This window comes from Ixodes scapularis, unplaced genomic scaffold (assembly GCF_016920785.2).
Source record: "Ixodes scapularis isolate PalLabHiFi unplaced genomic scaffold, ASM1692078v2 PGA_scaffold8__174_contigs__length_109621045, whole genome shotgun sequence".
Taxonomy (NCBI): domain Eukaryota; kingdom Metazoa; phylum Arthropoda; class Arachnida; order Ixodida; family Ixodidae; genus Ixodes; species Ixodes scapularis.
Window position 1 is genome coordinate 20,355,254 of NW_024609883.1, and position 13,255 is coordinate 20,368,508.

The 13,255-nt window shown below is 47.0% G+C and overlaps 1 protein-coding gene across 1 annotated transcript in view; it reads right to left on the minus strand.

The window, feature by feature from the left end:
- Positions 1 to 336: 336 nt before the first annotated feature.
- Positions 337 to 13,255, minus strand: part of LOC115320202 (calcium-activated chloride channel regulator 4A-like) — a 76,827-nt gene continuing 63,908 nt past the window's right edge. The window contains exons 6-7 of the mRNA XM_042286929.1: positions 552 to 744; positions 337 to 450 (exon numbers count right to left, since the gene is read on the minus strand). Of these exons, the coding sequence (XP_042142863.1) occupies positions 337 to 450; positions 552 to 744 (307 nt within the window). The remainder of the gene's footprint in view (positions 451 to 551; positions 745 to 13,255) is intronic.

The window sequence follows — 13,255 nt, forward strand, 5'->3', positions numbered from 1 at the left end:
TGATGCCAGACATTCTCTGTAACCCTCCGTAATACTACCAAGGCCGTAGCTGAGAGTTCACATTATTGTTACCGTACAGCGAGCACACAGCGATAGAAGTGCAGTACGCAAGTACGGGATTAAAGCTGCAAACTAAACTTGAGGTATGCAAGCCGTCAAGCGTTCCGACGGTATTGAAGGCGTAAGGGAAGGGTACGGTAACTGAACTGTTACCGTTACAATACGGCAATGGAAGTGCAGTATGAAAATACGGGACTGAAACCGTACCCTTCCCTTACGCCTTCAATACCGTCTGAACACTCGACGGCTTGGATACCTGGAGCTAAGTTTGCGGCTTTAGTCCTGTACTTGCGTACTGCGCTTCTGTTGCTCTATGTCTGCTGTACAGAAATGATAATGTAAACTGTCAGCTACGGCTTTGGTGGTATTACGGAACGTTACAGATAATGTCTGGCATGGGGCACCAGTGAGGGGCCATGCTTGCAATTGTCTATAGCCCAGACGCCCATGCACCGCCTTTTTGTATCCGAACCAAATGGGGCAAAACTTACCTGTATGCCCAATTGAAGACCGCAGCCGATAGAGGTCCCACCACCGACTTCAAGGCGATCCACCATGTCAGCAAGGTTTTCGCGTGCGCCACTTATGCTCAATTTTATGAGGTGCTGCAGTACTTTACAAGACGAGTTAAACCTAATGATGCCCACGCTCTCATCGTCGTTGATCACGTGTCGGATTATGTGGCTGAAGGAGTATTGTAGGAACTGAATCCTTCTGGAAGCCTGCATTTAAACGTGACATTTCATGAAAATGTCACCGTAATTGAAATTTTCACAATGAAAATGTCTGCATGAGATTGGTTACACCAACCTCACGCAGGAAGAACCAGCCGCCCCAGCGCGCCTGAAACCGGACATCCTGAACCGCGTACAGGCGGCACCTATCCCTAAGAACATGCACCCAGACCTCCACGCAGGACGAAGAGAGGCTAGGGTCCTGGCTTTACAGAAAGTCTACGGCCCAGACCCACAAACACGGTACACAGATGCTGCCCTCCACAGGGAAAGAGCTGGAGCAGTAACCATTGCAGTGACAGACAGAGACGGCACCTGCCACAGCACGGCCTTCATCTCAAACAAAGTATCAATCCACGAGGGGGAGGAGATGGCCATAGCGTTGGCCATCTCACACGCAATCCCACGCAAAGAGACGACCGACCTCAAAAGTAAGATAATTATCGCCACCGACTCGCAAGCAGCGTGCAGAGCGTTTGCGGGCAACACCCTCTACCAACGGACAGCACACCTCATCAACGCCATAACCACCGAATGGTTACAAATACCGGTCATCCGGGTCATCTGGACCCGTGCAAATCTGGACTTATCCTGCAACGAAAGTGCTCACGCACTAGCCCGAGCGGTAGCGACGAACCAGGCTTTGTCGGATTGGATCAAGATACAGGGGGACTCAGAGCCAAACGCACCCGCAGACTCCCAGTCCCTCCGCACCCCCAGCTGATACACACCTTAACGCCTATACCACCTGGTAACAGAATACTACCGAACAACCCGCCGGGTCCTGCCCCCTCCGCATCGGGAGCTATCCCGGGCGGAGGCAGCGGACTGGCGACAAATTCGAACGTTTACGTTCCCTAATCTCCATCAGCGATATCGCAGGTTCCCCAACCGCTACCCAAGCACCTGCCTGGGATGTGGCAGGGATCACCTTAACGCGTCCCAATTCAGCTGGGAATGCCCCCCCCCCCCCCCCCCCTCGGTGAGAGTATCACCCCCATTCCTTGCCCAACCCTCTACTCCTGTGAGGCGGCCCTATCCGGCACAGAGCTCGGTGACCAGCAGCGACTGGTTGAGCGAGTCCGCCGAATCTGGGCGGCCGCCCAGATTCGGCGGACTCGCTCAACCAGTCGCTGCTGGTCACCGAGCTCTATAGGTACCTCGTCCCCCGATGATGAATTTAATCTTCTTTTTCTGCATTAGAAAGTGTCATTTCATGACAAAATTAAGTAAAGCTAAGTCTCGAAGGTTTGAAGAAAGTACGACAATTTCAAAAGCCATAGATAAGACTGGGAAGACACTAGTGGTGATCACCAGCACGTTCACTCCCCCCCAATTCTGGTTCCCACGTCGCTTGGAACGGACTGCCAAGTAGCTCTTTTTGTCGGGGGAAACAAAAGCGCTTGAGGTGGGCGCAATGATGGGCATTCAGCCCGGTTGCGCCTAATCGTGTTTAAATGTCCGGTGGCGAACACGCTAAAGGGACGCCGGGCCCGAGCAACGCAAAACCATTGCTTGAAAGCGTTTTCCTTGCCTCTTGCCACGAGCTTAGGGGACTCGGCTGAATAGCATTTTTAAATTAATCCATGTCCTGGGGCGCTTTGCAGATAAAGGTGGGTTCCTCTCCCGGGGGCTAAAATCTCAGTGAGAAAGATATTTGGTCACGTGACCTGCTTCGTGGGCACGAGGTACCTATAAAACTCCACATAAACTATTTTCTGCTAGATTGTCAAGGCTAGCGCCGCTTCCGCAGTGCTGCAACTCAGGCTGTTGCTCAGCACTGCTGCAAAAGCACGTGGCTTCGTTCGACGTCTCATTCCCACGCACTCTCGCGCAAAGGAGACGCCAAACAAAGCGACGCGCTCGCACAATAACTTTGTCTGCATTACTGCTCTGTACAAGCTACGCCAGCTTTGACACTAAAGCACAACACAGTTGACGCCGATAGCGGTTCAGGCAAATGGATGCCATAAGGTCGTCCTCGCTTCTAATATTCAAATACGATTTTTTTCGCAAAAAGGAGGTGACCAAGTGAGGAAATTAAGTCAAATTAATTGCATTGGTGCGCTTTATGGGGCAGCACGCGGGTTTTTTTCTGGGAGAGGTCGTTATAAGCGAAAATCAAAGAAAATTATGGGCACGGTTTATGTCTCCTGAGTGGAATCTGCTGGAGCGCTAAGTACCCCCCCTCCCCCTCTTACAGAACCGGCAACGTGACCCTGAAACCCCTCATACCCGCCAGTGAGAACACCCGCATCACTAGCAAACCGTCCCTTGCGAAATAACAGGCCGTGGAGGAGTGCACCCTTACAAAAATATGTATGGACATTTCTTGGACGTTCTATAGACCAGCGTCCATAGGGAGAACAAAAGGCATCTATAGGCAGGCCACGACCTCTGTTGCCTCCGTGAAGTCGTCCTATGGCTGCCCTATAGAATATTGGCCAACGGACGTTCTATGGACGTCCTATTCTATGGATGATGTGTGGTCATCCTATACCCTCTCTATGGCAAGGCGCCATATAGAGTCCATAGGGACTCTATAGGGTGTCTACACAGGGTCTTTACGGTGTCTATAGGGTGCCTGCAGAAAACCCATACGAAGTCTACAAGGAGTCCCTAGGAAGTCCACAGGGAAGCCATACATGGTCTACACAGGGTCCTCATGGGGTCTGCAAAAAAGCCATACAAGGTCTACAGTGAGTCCCTACAGGGTCCGCAGAGAAGCCACTCAGTCTGCAGGGGGTCTGCTATGGGGTCCGCACCGACCAACGTTTCTAGATTAAGTCAGTTGGGAAAGTGCTAAAGATCTTGCTCTGAAAAAGCGGCACCGATCTGTACTCGAAAACCAAACTAATTGCGATCGCAACGCCACCATTCCACCCGCAGCGGCTACTTGGATAACTGCACGACTGCGTGTGTTGGTTTGGGACTATCGATATTCGACAGCATGTGACTGTTCTGCTTGGGCTTTAATCGGCCACTTTGGCGCCGAAACATATACGGTAGAAGAGGGCTTTCAAGGGATGCCAACCCTTGGCTCCCAGGCGGACATGCCGCGAATTGCCACCGAAGTTAGGACGCACCCAAATCGGGACGCGCTACCTGAAGTCGCCGGTGAGGCATGGCTGTAAAAAAAAATATTAATTGTGCCGCAAAACCCTGTAAGCTAAAAGTGTATGCAAACATCACGCTCTTGTCATTTTGTACTGATCTCCAATAAAGGATTCTACAAAAAGAGCTTTTCCCAATTTGTTTTTACGCAAAAACGTGCCCTGTAAAAGTCATTTTAAAGAGTGTAGGGTGCTTAGGGGTCTGCAAAGAAGCCATACAAGGTCTATAGGGAGTACGTAAGGGGTTCACAGGAGAGCCATACAGGGTCCACAGGGAAGCCATACAGGATCTACACGGGCTCCTTATGGAGTCTGCAGAGAAGCCATACAGGGTCTGCACGGAGTCCCTACGGGGTCCATAGAGAAGCCACTTTAAGCGATGGTGGTACCGCGGTGTGAGAATCGCACTCCCTAGCTCCTAAATGATTGGCCTCATAATAAAATGGCTCGCCTACACATTCCTGACGTGAAAAAAAACATAAAGTAAGTCTCTGATACTGCGCGTATATAGCAAAACTACAATTACTTACGCGTCGCGCGCAAACCCAGCCTAGTATACCGCTTTTTAACGACGATCATCCAGATGACCACAATTTTGATAGGCACCAGTGCGCCCCCTATGGGTTGTGAAAGTTGCGAATATCTACGGGGGCCGCAGCGACCCACATATACCTACCTCCCACTGAGAAAGTATAAACATTATTCTGGCACATACTAAACACATCCATCTCCACAATGAGTATACCCTGAAGTTGGATATGCCTCTAGACATCAATGTAACATATTGATACCCGGAACTTAATTAAAACTCTTTAACTCGGACACCTCACTACACCCAAAGAAAACGTCTGCCCGGCATCACTTTATTAATGCACCAATATATAGCTCACACCATAGAGAGGCAATAGGATGACCATAGACTCACCGGGACCATAGGACGGAAATAGGAAGGAAGGAAAAACTTTTTCTTTCGCGAAGATCTCTATAGCGTTTTTGTGTCCATTCTGTGGCAAACCAATGGTACAAAGACGGTCTAAGAACTGTCTACAGGAATCCATAGGATGGACAAAGAGGTAATAGAACGGCAACAGTATGGACATAGGACGTCCATACATATTTTTGTATGGGCAGTCATCAACTGGCCTTGGCACCAGGCTCGCAGACGACATTTAGTCATTTAGAAGATGGTTGTAATTTGTCACATGTTTGAGACTTGCACTCATCAATGATCTTGCCCTCTTAGGCAGCCAAACCCCTTTAGCTAACTGTGACTGTCCGTGTAAGGGTACCCGGAAGTTGTATTGCCGTGGTAAATAAAATCAATCCAGACTGGTCTCGAATGAAACCAAACACAAAGCGGTTGACGTCTACGCAACGTCTGATATTTTACAGAAAAGAGCTACTGCACATATTCACGATGCATCTGACATCTTATAAAACAAAAAAGTTGGCAGCACGCGCAAGGCGATATTGGAATAATGTTTATGGCATAATAGGCATAACAAAGAAATGTGCTTTCGTGTCACTGCCGTAGCGACTCGTGGTGTACACCTTTCTAAGAAAACGCTCCTTGGCCGCCGCCATGTTGATGATGATGATGCAGCTGGCGCGACTCTCGCGCCCGCTATCAGCTGGAAATCTTTGCCTCACTCTTGGACTGCGGAAAACGGCTCAGCGCGATTCTCTACCTATGTTTTGCAGTTTTGCATTCTAAGTTTTCCGGTCTTTCTTCGAAGTTTGCACTTCATCTTTCTCATGCATGCTGCGTACCCTTTTTCGTGCTATCTTCCACTGTAAAAAATAGGGCTGCTAAGTGCGTGCCATTCCAGCGTTTCTGCTCGACGTTCACGGGAAACGAAAGACGAAGAACGTCGAACCATAGAGTAATATACACAAGGTAAAGAGCGGACACTACCATAGGCCCCAGCGGCCCAGATAGACCAGTGACAAGTAGCGCTCCTAGCAGGCGGTATTAAACATAATCTAATTCCGTTTCCGGTCAAGTTAGTTTCGATTTCGGTTTGGGCGTTTCTGCTCCGGTTCTCCGGTACCCTTTTCTCTCTCCTTCCTCCCCGCCTCGCTCGGCTCTCAGGAGCTCCTTGACTTCCGAAGCCGCCGTTTTTTTTTGTTTTTTTGTTTTTTTTTTTAATACTGACGCACTTTTGCTTTATTTTTTATGATAGAGTCTGTGCAAAATGTGTCAAACAATATTTCAACTTACTTTACAAAGCAGAAGTATATATATTTCTTGTTCTTTTTCTATTGTAAAGCATTGAAGTTACATAATCGCCGCAGTGACTCCTGGCTGGTGCAGCATTTTGGGGTCAACAACAGTAAGTGGTTCGAGCACATTTTATTAGACCACATTCATGTATACATGATTTACTTCAGAAGCTCTGTATGTTTTATACGAAAGAGATCGATACTCACAAAAATAAGTGATTATGAAGGACTTCGGCATATCGTACACTTTGTAATAGAATCATAGCGGAACCAAGTTAACAAACCCTTTCCACGGAGAACATGCTGTATGATACATTCACTTTCACGCCGACTCGGGTACGGGAAGTAAGTGCAAAAATAAATAAGACATCGCTATCATTAGTAGTCATAAGAGTACAATAACAGTGCGAAGCACACGCCGGATAGTACAAATTCCCGATTTCCGGCAAATATTAAAAAAACACCAATTTGCATTGCCTCAAACTCACTGCCGGCAAGCCATTACCAAACAATGAGAACTCTATTCGAAATCTCACAAGATTCAATGTCCCTAAACATTCCCCGAAATTGTTCAGAAAAGAAATATGGCTTCAGAAAAAAACGGCTAAAAAACTATGGACGGTGGATACAAAAGTGGATACATTTTTTCAAATATTTTTAGCCCCTATACACTATTTTCTATCTAAATTTTGTAGAAAGCGGACAAATATATTTGTTAGGGAGCCGTGATACACATTCGCTGGAAAAAGGGGAGACAAATATTTGGAGAGCAAGCTGCACCGCCCACTTAATAAGCACTTTTTGTTTTTGGTTTCGCAACCACCTCTGTTAATACACTATTAACAGTTAAACCTGTCTCGTTGCTTACTAGCCACTAAAGAGTGCAACCGAACTTTGTCCAAATTCCGGTTAAGAAATCAAACATGTCAACACAAGCGTATTCTGCAAAACAATTTTAAAAACCTTTTGTGGTACTCCTCTGGGCAAAGGCTAAAACCACCCAGACCTCAAAGTGTTCGGTTTCGGCACACACTCGTCGAACATGTGTTACACTACCTATTATGGGAAGAAAGCGATTTTCTAGTTGCTGAATGAAATGAAAGGCAGCCTGTGATGGTACTACTAAGTTCCCGAAGAATTTTTCAGGCACGTGGCACACTTTAGGAACAAGACAGTACTGGTGAGGCCTGGTCAAGTTATTAGACTCACCCGATAGTAGCTGAGAACAGCCACTGCTGTAAGCTGTCTGTTCAAGCAAAAGCTTGATCAAACAGCCCCAAACGTAATAAAAAAGTGCACGAGTCATCAGTTATGTTAGACCTGATGTCTGATGCCAGCTCACAAATATCCTCTAGTGGCGGGAAGTTATCAATTGGAAGACATTCCACAATGTCTGAAATTAAACTTTCATGGTGCGAAAATATTTGCAACTCCTTTAAAGGGTCAGCCTTTTCATCCTCTACGCTTTCATTGTCCGACAGTTCGAACAGTTTTTTTATTGAAAGGTGTTTTAGTCCTGAGGTGAACTGATGCATATTTGGGTTTATGTTGCAGCCCAGCATTCGTCGTATATAGCTCCAAAAACGTTCTCAAGTGTGTCTTTCTGCAGGCGTCGTGTAAGTAAGAACTTAAAGTCATGGCTGCTTGAAAGCTCATCCCAGAGCATGAGGACACTTTTTATAGTAACTTGCCACCCAATGATGGCTTATGGCTGCCTCCTACTTTGGAACTGCCATGCTCAAATCCATCCGAGTTACTGGTGGAGAAAATCAAGTATTTCAGATTCCCCCTTTAGAATGGCATGACGCAACTTCTGCCCTGTCTTCTTGAATTTTTTTAGCTATTTAGACAATAAAAAATATGCACATCCTATCACAGAAATAGGCTGTAGCCATGGCTGCCTCAGGAAGTTCCTTGGCATAAACAAGGGAAATGATTGCAAGAAAGAGTGAGGCACTCAGTACCTGTGGGGCACAATTTTCTTCCATCTTACAGAAAGGTTCTTGAAAAAATGTGTCTCTCAGTAAGTTTCGGAGCCAATTGCAAGCTCATCTCATGAATAGAACAATAAAGTTCAACAATAGAAGACCCCTCAATGACCTCATTTCCAATGCAAAGTTTGTGGGCTTGGAGATTGCTCTTGGTTGTTTTTTTTTTGGAAGGTGCGGAACATCAAAGATAAAGTAAACGTGTTCGTTGTAAACTTCAAAAAATGGCTTATCAACACACACATTAAGCTTACGTTTGAAGCCCCCTTACCACAGACCAAATTTACTGTGAAGCCAACAGTCTTAAGCTCCCGAATGAGAGAAATGAGAAGACTGCGTTAAACAGAAGACGTTGTTGGAGTGTGCACAACAGTGTATGCGAGGGGCTAAACGCACCCTTTGGAAATTTCAGACAGCATAACAACCAAGGCTCTCTGCAATGTTAGAGGTAAGTTCAACACCGTCATCTGTAAACCCATGGACAATGTCGTGTCCAGGGTCGTAAGTCAAATTATTTTTTTAAAACAATCTCATCGAAAATCAACATGCACACACGTTCAAGTGCAGCCAGAGAGCCCGGCAGAAACAACAGCGCGAGAAGCTCGAACCGATCGGCTCCAGGAATTCACGCCGAGCATGCCAGCATGCGGGCGGTCATGCGTCACCTTGATTGATGCAAAGTCGACCGAACATGATGCAGCAGAAAGCACAGATGGACGGCACGCACGGCACAGACGAACGACGCAGGGACGAGCAGAGGCCATGCAGAATGATGCAGAGGCGACGGCGTGCAGGCAGGCAGGCCATGGCAGGCGCCATTCATCACGTGGTTTTTGTGACGTAATTGATTTAAACTATTTAGTCGTTTTAAGTACTTTAAATAAATTTAAAGCACTGCCATTTAAAAAATAAATACTTTTCGCAGAAAGAGTTTTAATTAATTTTAATCAAATTGCAGAAAAGCGCCACGTAGCGGAGGGTATTAAACGCACTATCTGGGCCGCGAATCGGCTCCTGTGTCCTCTCTTTACGTTTACTATATTACTCTATGGTCGAACGGCCCTCGACGTGATTTTGCGAACAAAGGCGGCGTTTACGTGGATGAGACTCTGGCGTATAAAATTGAATTAGCGCATTGAATCCACCTTAACCACTGCGTTCGTATTTATTTGAATGGACAGGTGGTGACAAATAACGTCGTATGACTTCAGGGCACTCCAGGTGATATGTCGGGGGGGGGGGGGAGGCAGGGGGGGAGGGATTACTGGTGTCCACCACCGACGACGCGGTCTGGACGAGGGCACAAGGAGGGAGGGGGAGTTCTAGGGTCATCTTAGCTTTTTGTCCCATCCCTCCTTCTCCTCCTTTGCCCGTCCTTCAGACACTCAATCTGAATCTCTAGAGTTTACATGGAGGTCTCGGCTGGGCTTGAGAATCTCAACCCAACCCCTTCAAACGGATCGGTTCGGACCCGATTCGATGCGCTTGGAAAGTGAATCGAAGTTTTCACATAAGACGATTCTATACGCCAACTGGATTTTATCTGCTACTGTGGTATCAATGTAAACGTAGCTAATGACAACTGCTCTCCCCACTCCCCGAGATAATCGGCGTAGTAGAGTGCTCAGTCATCTCCAAAAATAGCCGTTCGTGTTGGGGTGAAAAACGGGCCAATCGCTTTCGTTTCTTTGCCTTAATTGGTGCTGGTGTTGAAAAAAAAAAAAAAAAAAAAAAAGCTCTCCTTAGAACGTACCCTTTGAGATTCCGAGCGATCGTCAAGAGGTGAATGTCGTGGACACTTCAGTGCTTTGTTATTTGGCATCTTTCTCAAATAAATACTTTTTGGATAATGCTGCATCGTGTGGTACACTGTTAGCAAGTCCCGTGTATTTGGCGAATATTTGGGGTGAAAAACACGCTATTTACACAAATTACCATAAATTTACACGATGAGTAACGGATAATTCGTTCAGAAATCATGCGAGGTTGTAAAAAACGTGTTTTGGCTCGGTCATACACGCATAACCGTGTAGCCGACCTCGATAACACGCATCGCCCCCGGCGACGACCGCGGCATTGCCGGCTATCGAAGCACCGGAATGCTTGGGGACACACTTAGAAAGGACCGTCGAGACAAATGCCGCGGAAAGAAACATGTCTTGGAGACAGATATGCACCAAAAGCAATTGCGCCATGTCGCAGGACGTTGGTGAACCCGCGCTTATCGTGCTCGCCGCCATCTTCTGGTCGATGGAAATGCGGCTTCCCTCGTGTCGCCCATGTTTGTATTTAGTTTAGGGGTCCTTATAACAGTTTCTTAGACACCACAAATAAAGTCATGGGTCTAATTATTCGTTCCAAACAGTTAAAATGGATATAAAAAGCGTGTCCTCGATGTGAACACGTGACATTGCAGTTGGTTTCGTTTTTGCTTCAACCTTCAACTGCAAGCGATCTGGCCACGGCGCAAGCGCAACGCCGATGTACGCTGGAAGCAAGCGCCGGTTGGCTTTCGTTGTTTTTGGTTTTTGTTTGACCGGAGAAAATCTGGCAAGTACGCATGGCGCCGCTACTGTTTTGGTTTGACGGGACGCGAGAAGCTTCGCAGAGAGCTTCGGAGTTTGCGAGCACATAGTGAAGACGTGACCGGAGAAGTGCCCCTGTGATGTTCCTGAAAGACGGAAAGTAGCATTCGTAATCGTCGTGTGTGCTTTGAAAGCGAAGGGAGTCACAGGGTCCACGGGTTCGTAACCACAAGCAAAGGTACACGACAGCGCGGCGTTGACTTCGGCGATCTCGTTCTGTTTGGTGCAACCCGGCGATGCGAAAAAGAGCTGACACATTCGTCGAGTGTGGTGCGGTGCTTTGTATTCCGGGTCTGTTTGAACCACGCTTTTAACACGGAGCGCAGATTGTTTGTTGCGTGGTGGAGGTTCAACGGGTACAGTCCCGTCGTCGTCAGCTGATCCGGTCCAGCTGGTCTGGGAGGACGCAGCGAGCGTTTTTAAAAGTAAATCTTCCTTCGTTCCGTTTCAAACTGTGGAAGTATCCCGACACATACCGTGAGTAAGAAGCAGCGGGCGTTTTCAACAAAATTACGTTGTTTTAATTGAATAATGGACTCCGGATTGTTGTCTTAAATCTGCCGTTCTTTATGCTTCGTGTTGGACTGCGTTTGCATAGCGACGCACACCGCTCGAGTAGATGATTCGGTCCTGCAACGAGTTTGTTGCGCCAATCATGCGGCGTGAATAAATTAGGGCAAGGTTTCCTACCTGCCCACAGATGCATGTACTGAGACCATTTTTTATGTTGTTAACGTAGTGCTCTTTCTTTATTTTGGAAGACGCGTTGGTGCATTTATAATGGTACAATCACTTGAGAGTTGACAAATTTGAAAGCGAGCAAGCTTTCTCAACTTTGTCTCTTTCTCTCTGGCACTGCCCTGTTTCAGTTTCAGTAGGCATATCTACTAGCAGGTACAAACTGCTCTAAAGCAGGTAAAAAACGGGAAGCTTAGGACGGTGCGGACTCCGTGTTTCGCGCTTTTCGCAAGGTGACAGGGTAAATGCTTTTGTGAGATATGCGGAATATGCAAGCGATTTTGTTATGCCCGTCGTTTGCGTCTCTCCAGCAAAACGAATAAGATGATCTACTACAAAGGCGCAATCACAAGCCAAGATTTAAGATAGCAGTCGCTTGCTTCGGTGATCCGTGTAGCTGTATTTTACCCTGCTCTCTGCAACACCGTGTCATGACGAAGAGCTGGAACGGTCACGGTTTGTGCTGGCCTCCCGGTTGACAGAAACCCGCGTCGCCCGCATCGGCACCGAGTGCGCTTGGGCTGTTGATGCTCAAGCCTTTCATCCGCGGCTTGTCGCCAGCTCATCCTGCTGCTCAACGGTGAGGAAGCGGCGAGAGTAACCTCGGAAGTGAATGTAAATCCTCGTTGTTTCAGTTATCCGGTGTCAAAGTGCGGAAGATATCCAACGTGTACTGAGGGCAGGAACTACGAGCGTTTTGCCTTACTTTTATAACCGAAACCAGACCCACGAGATAACTGCCTTGCGTACTCTAAAATGACGGAAGCAATAAGTTTCAACAGGTCGAGTACGTCACCGGGGATGTAGGCGAGACGGTGCACACTGTTTAAACGCTTGCAGTATCCACGAGTGGTACCAGGAAAGCGACGTCCACAGAGAAGGAGCTCGCGATTCAGCATAATGCACTGCTACGGGCCCGTGTATCTTCAAAGTTCGGGGTGGTGACAGTAAAAAAAAAAAAAGACGCATCAGCGCCCCACACCAGTGTTCACGAATAACACCGGTCACAAACTCCCAAGCCCCACCGCTCTTCTCGACACCGACGCGACATACGACAACAAACTGCATCAAAACGTCCCAAAAGTGAAGGCGTCTGCTCCCGTACTGCAACTGCTGTAACTAGCGCAAGTGAAGTGTTGGGCGGATGTCCGGATGTCCTTCACAAAAATATATAAAAAATGCTTTGCGCAAAGATCATTTTCATTTATTATTGTATACGTAATGACAAAATCCCAATAATTTGTTTTCTTATCTGATTCAAGCTAGTCGGACTGCTCATAACACTGGTCAAGCAAGAAAATAACAAAAATTTGAACTTTTTCATGACCGGTTTAAGATTTATTGTTAACATATCGTTATTTATTGCAACGTACTAACATTATAGATTTTGCCTCCATACTTTTTAAATGCGAACAGTTCTAACACACGGCTCTCCATTGCGCCGTGTTTTGTGTATTCTTCTATCAATCTGTAATGGTCAGCGACCAAAGAGCTCACCCGCACATGTCAAGCTTATATGCGCCGCGGGGAGAAATGGATATCGAGTAGGAAGTGTCGGGCGTAGTGTCGGTTGTTGTGTTTGTGTACATGTCGGTGCTGTGTAGCTGTGTGCTGTGTTGCCTTCGTTGTATGTAGGGTTGCTGTGTAGTCGTGGTCGTTCGCAGTGTTAACACACCTGTCCTCTTTTTAAAAACAGGCTGCTAGAAATCTCGATAGGTGGCGCAAGTTACCGCCCGATTCTAAATAGTTTGCCCAAGTTATTTATCCATGTATTCGGCATTCGTTTTTTTTTTTTTTTTTTTAGCGGCTTGTTG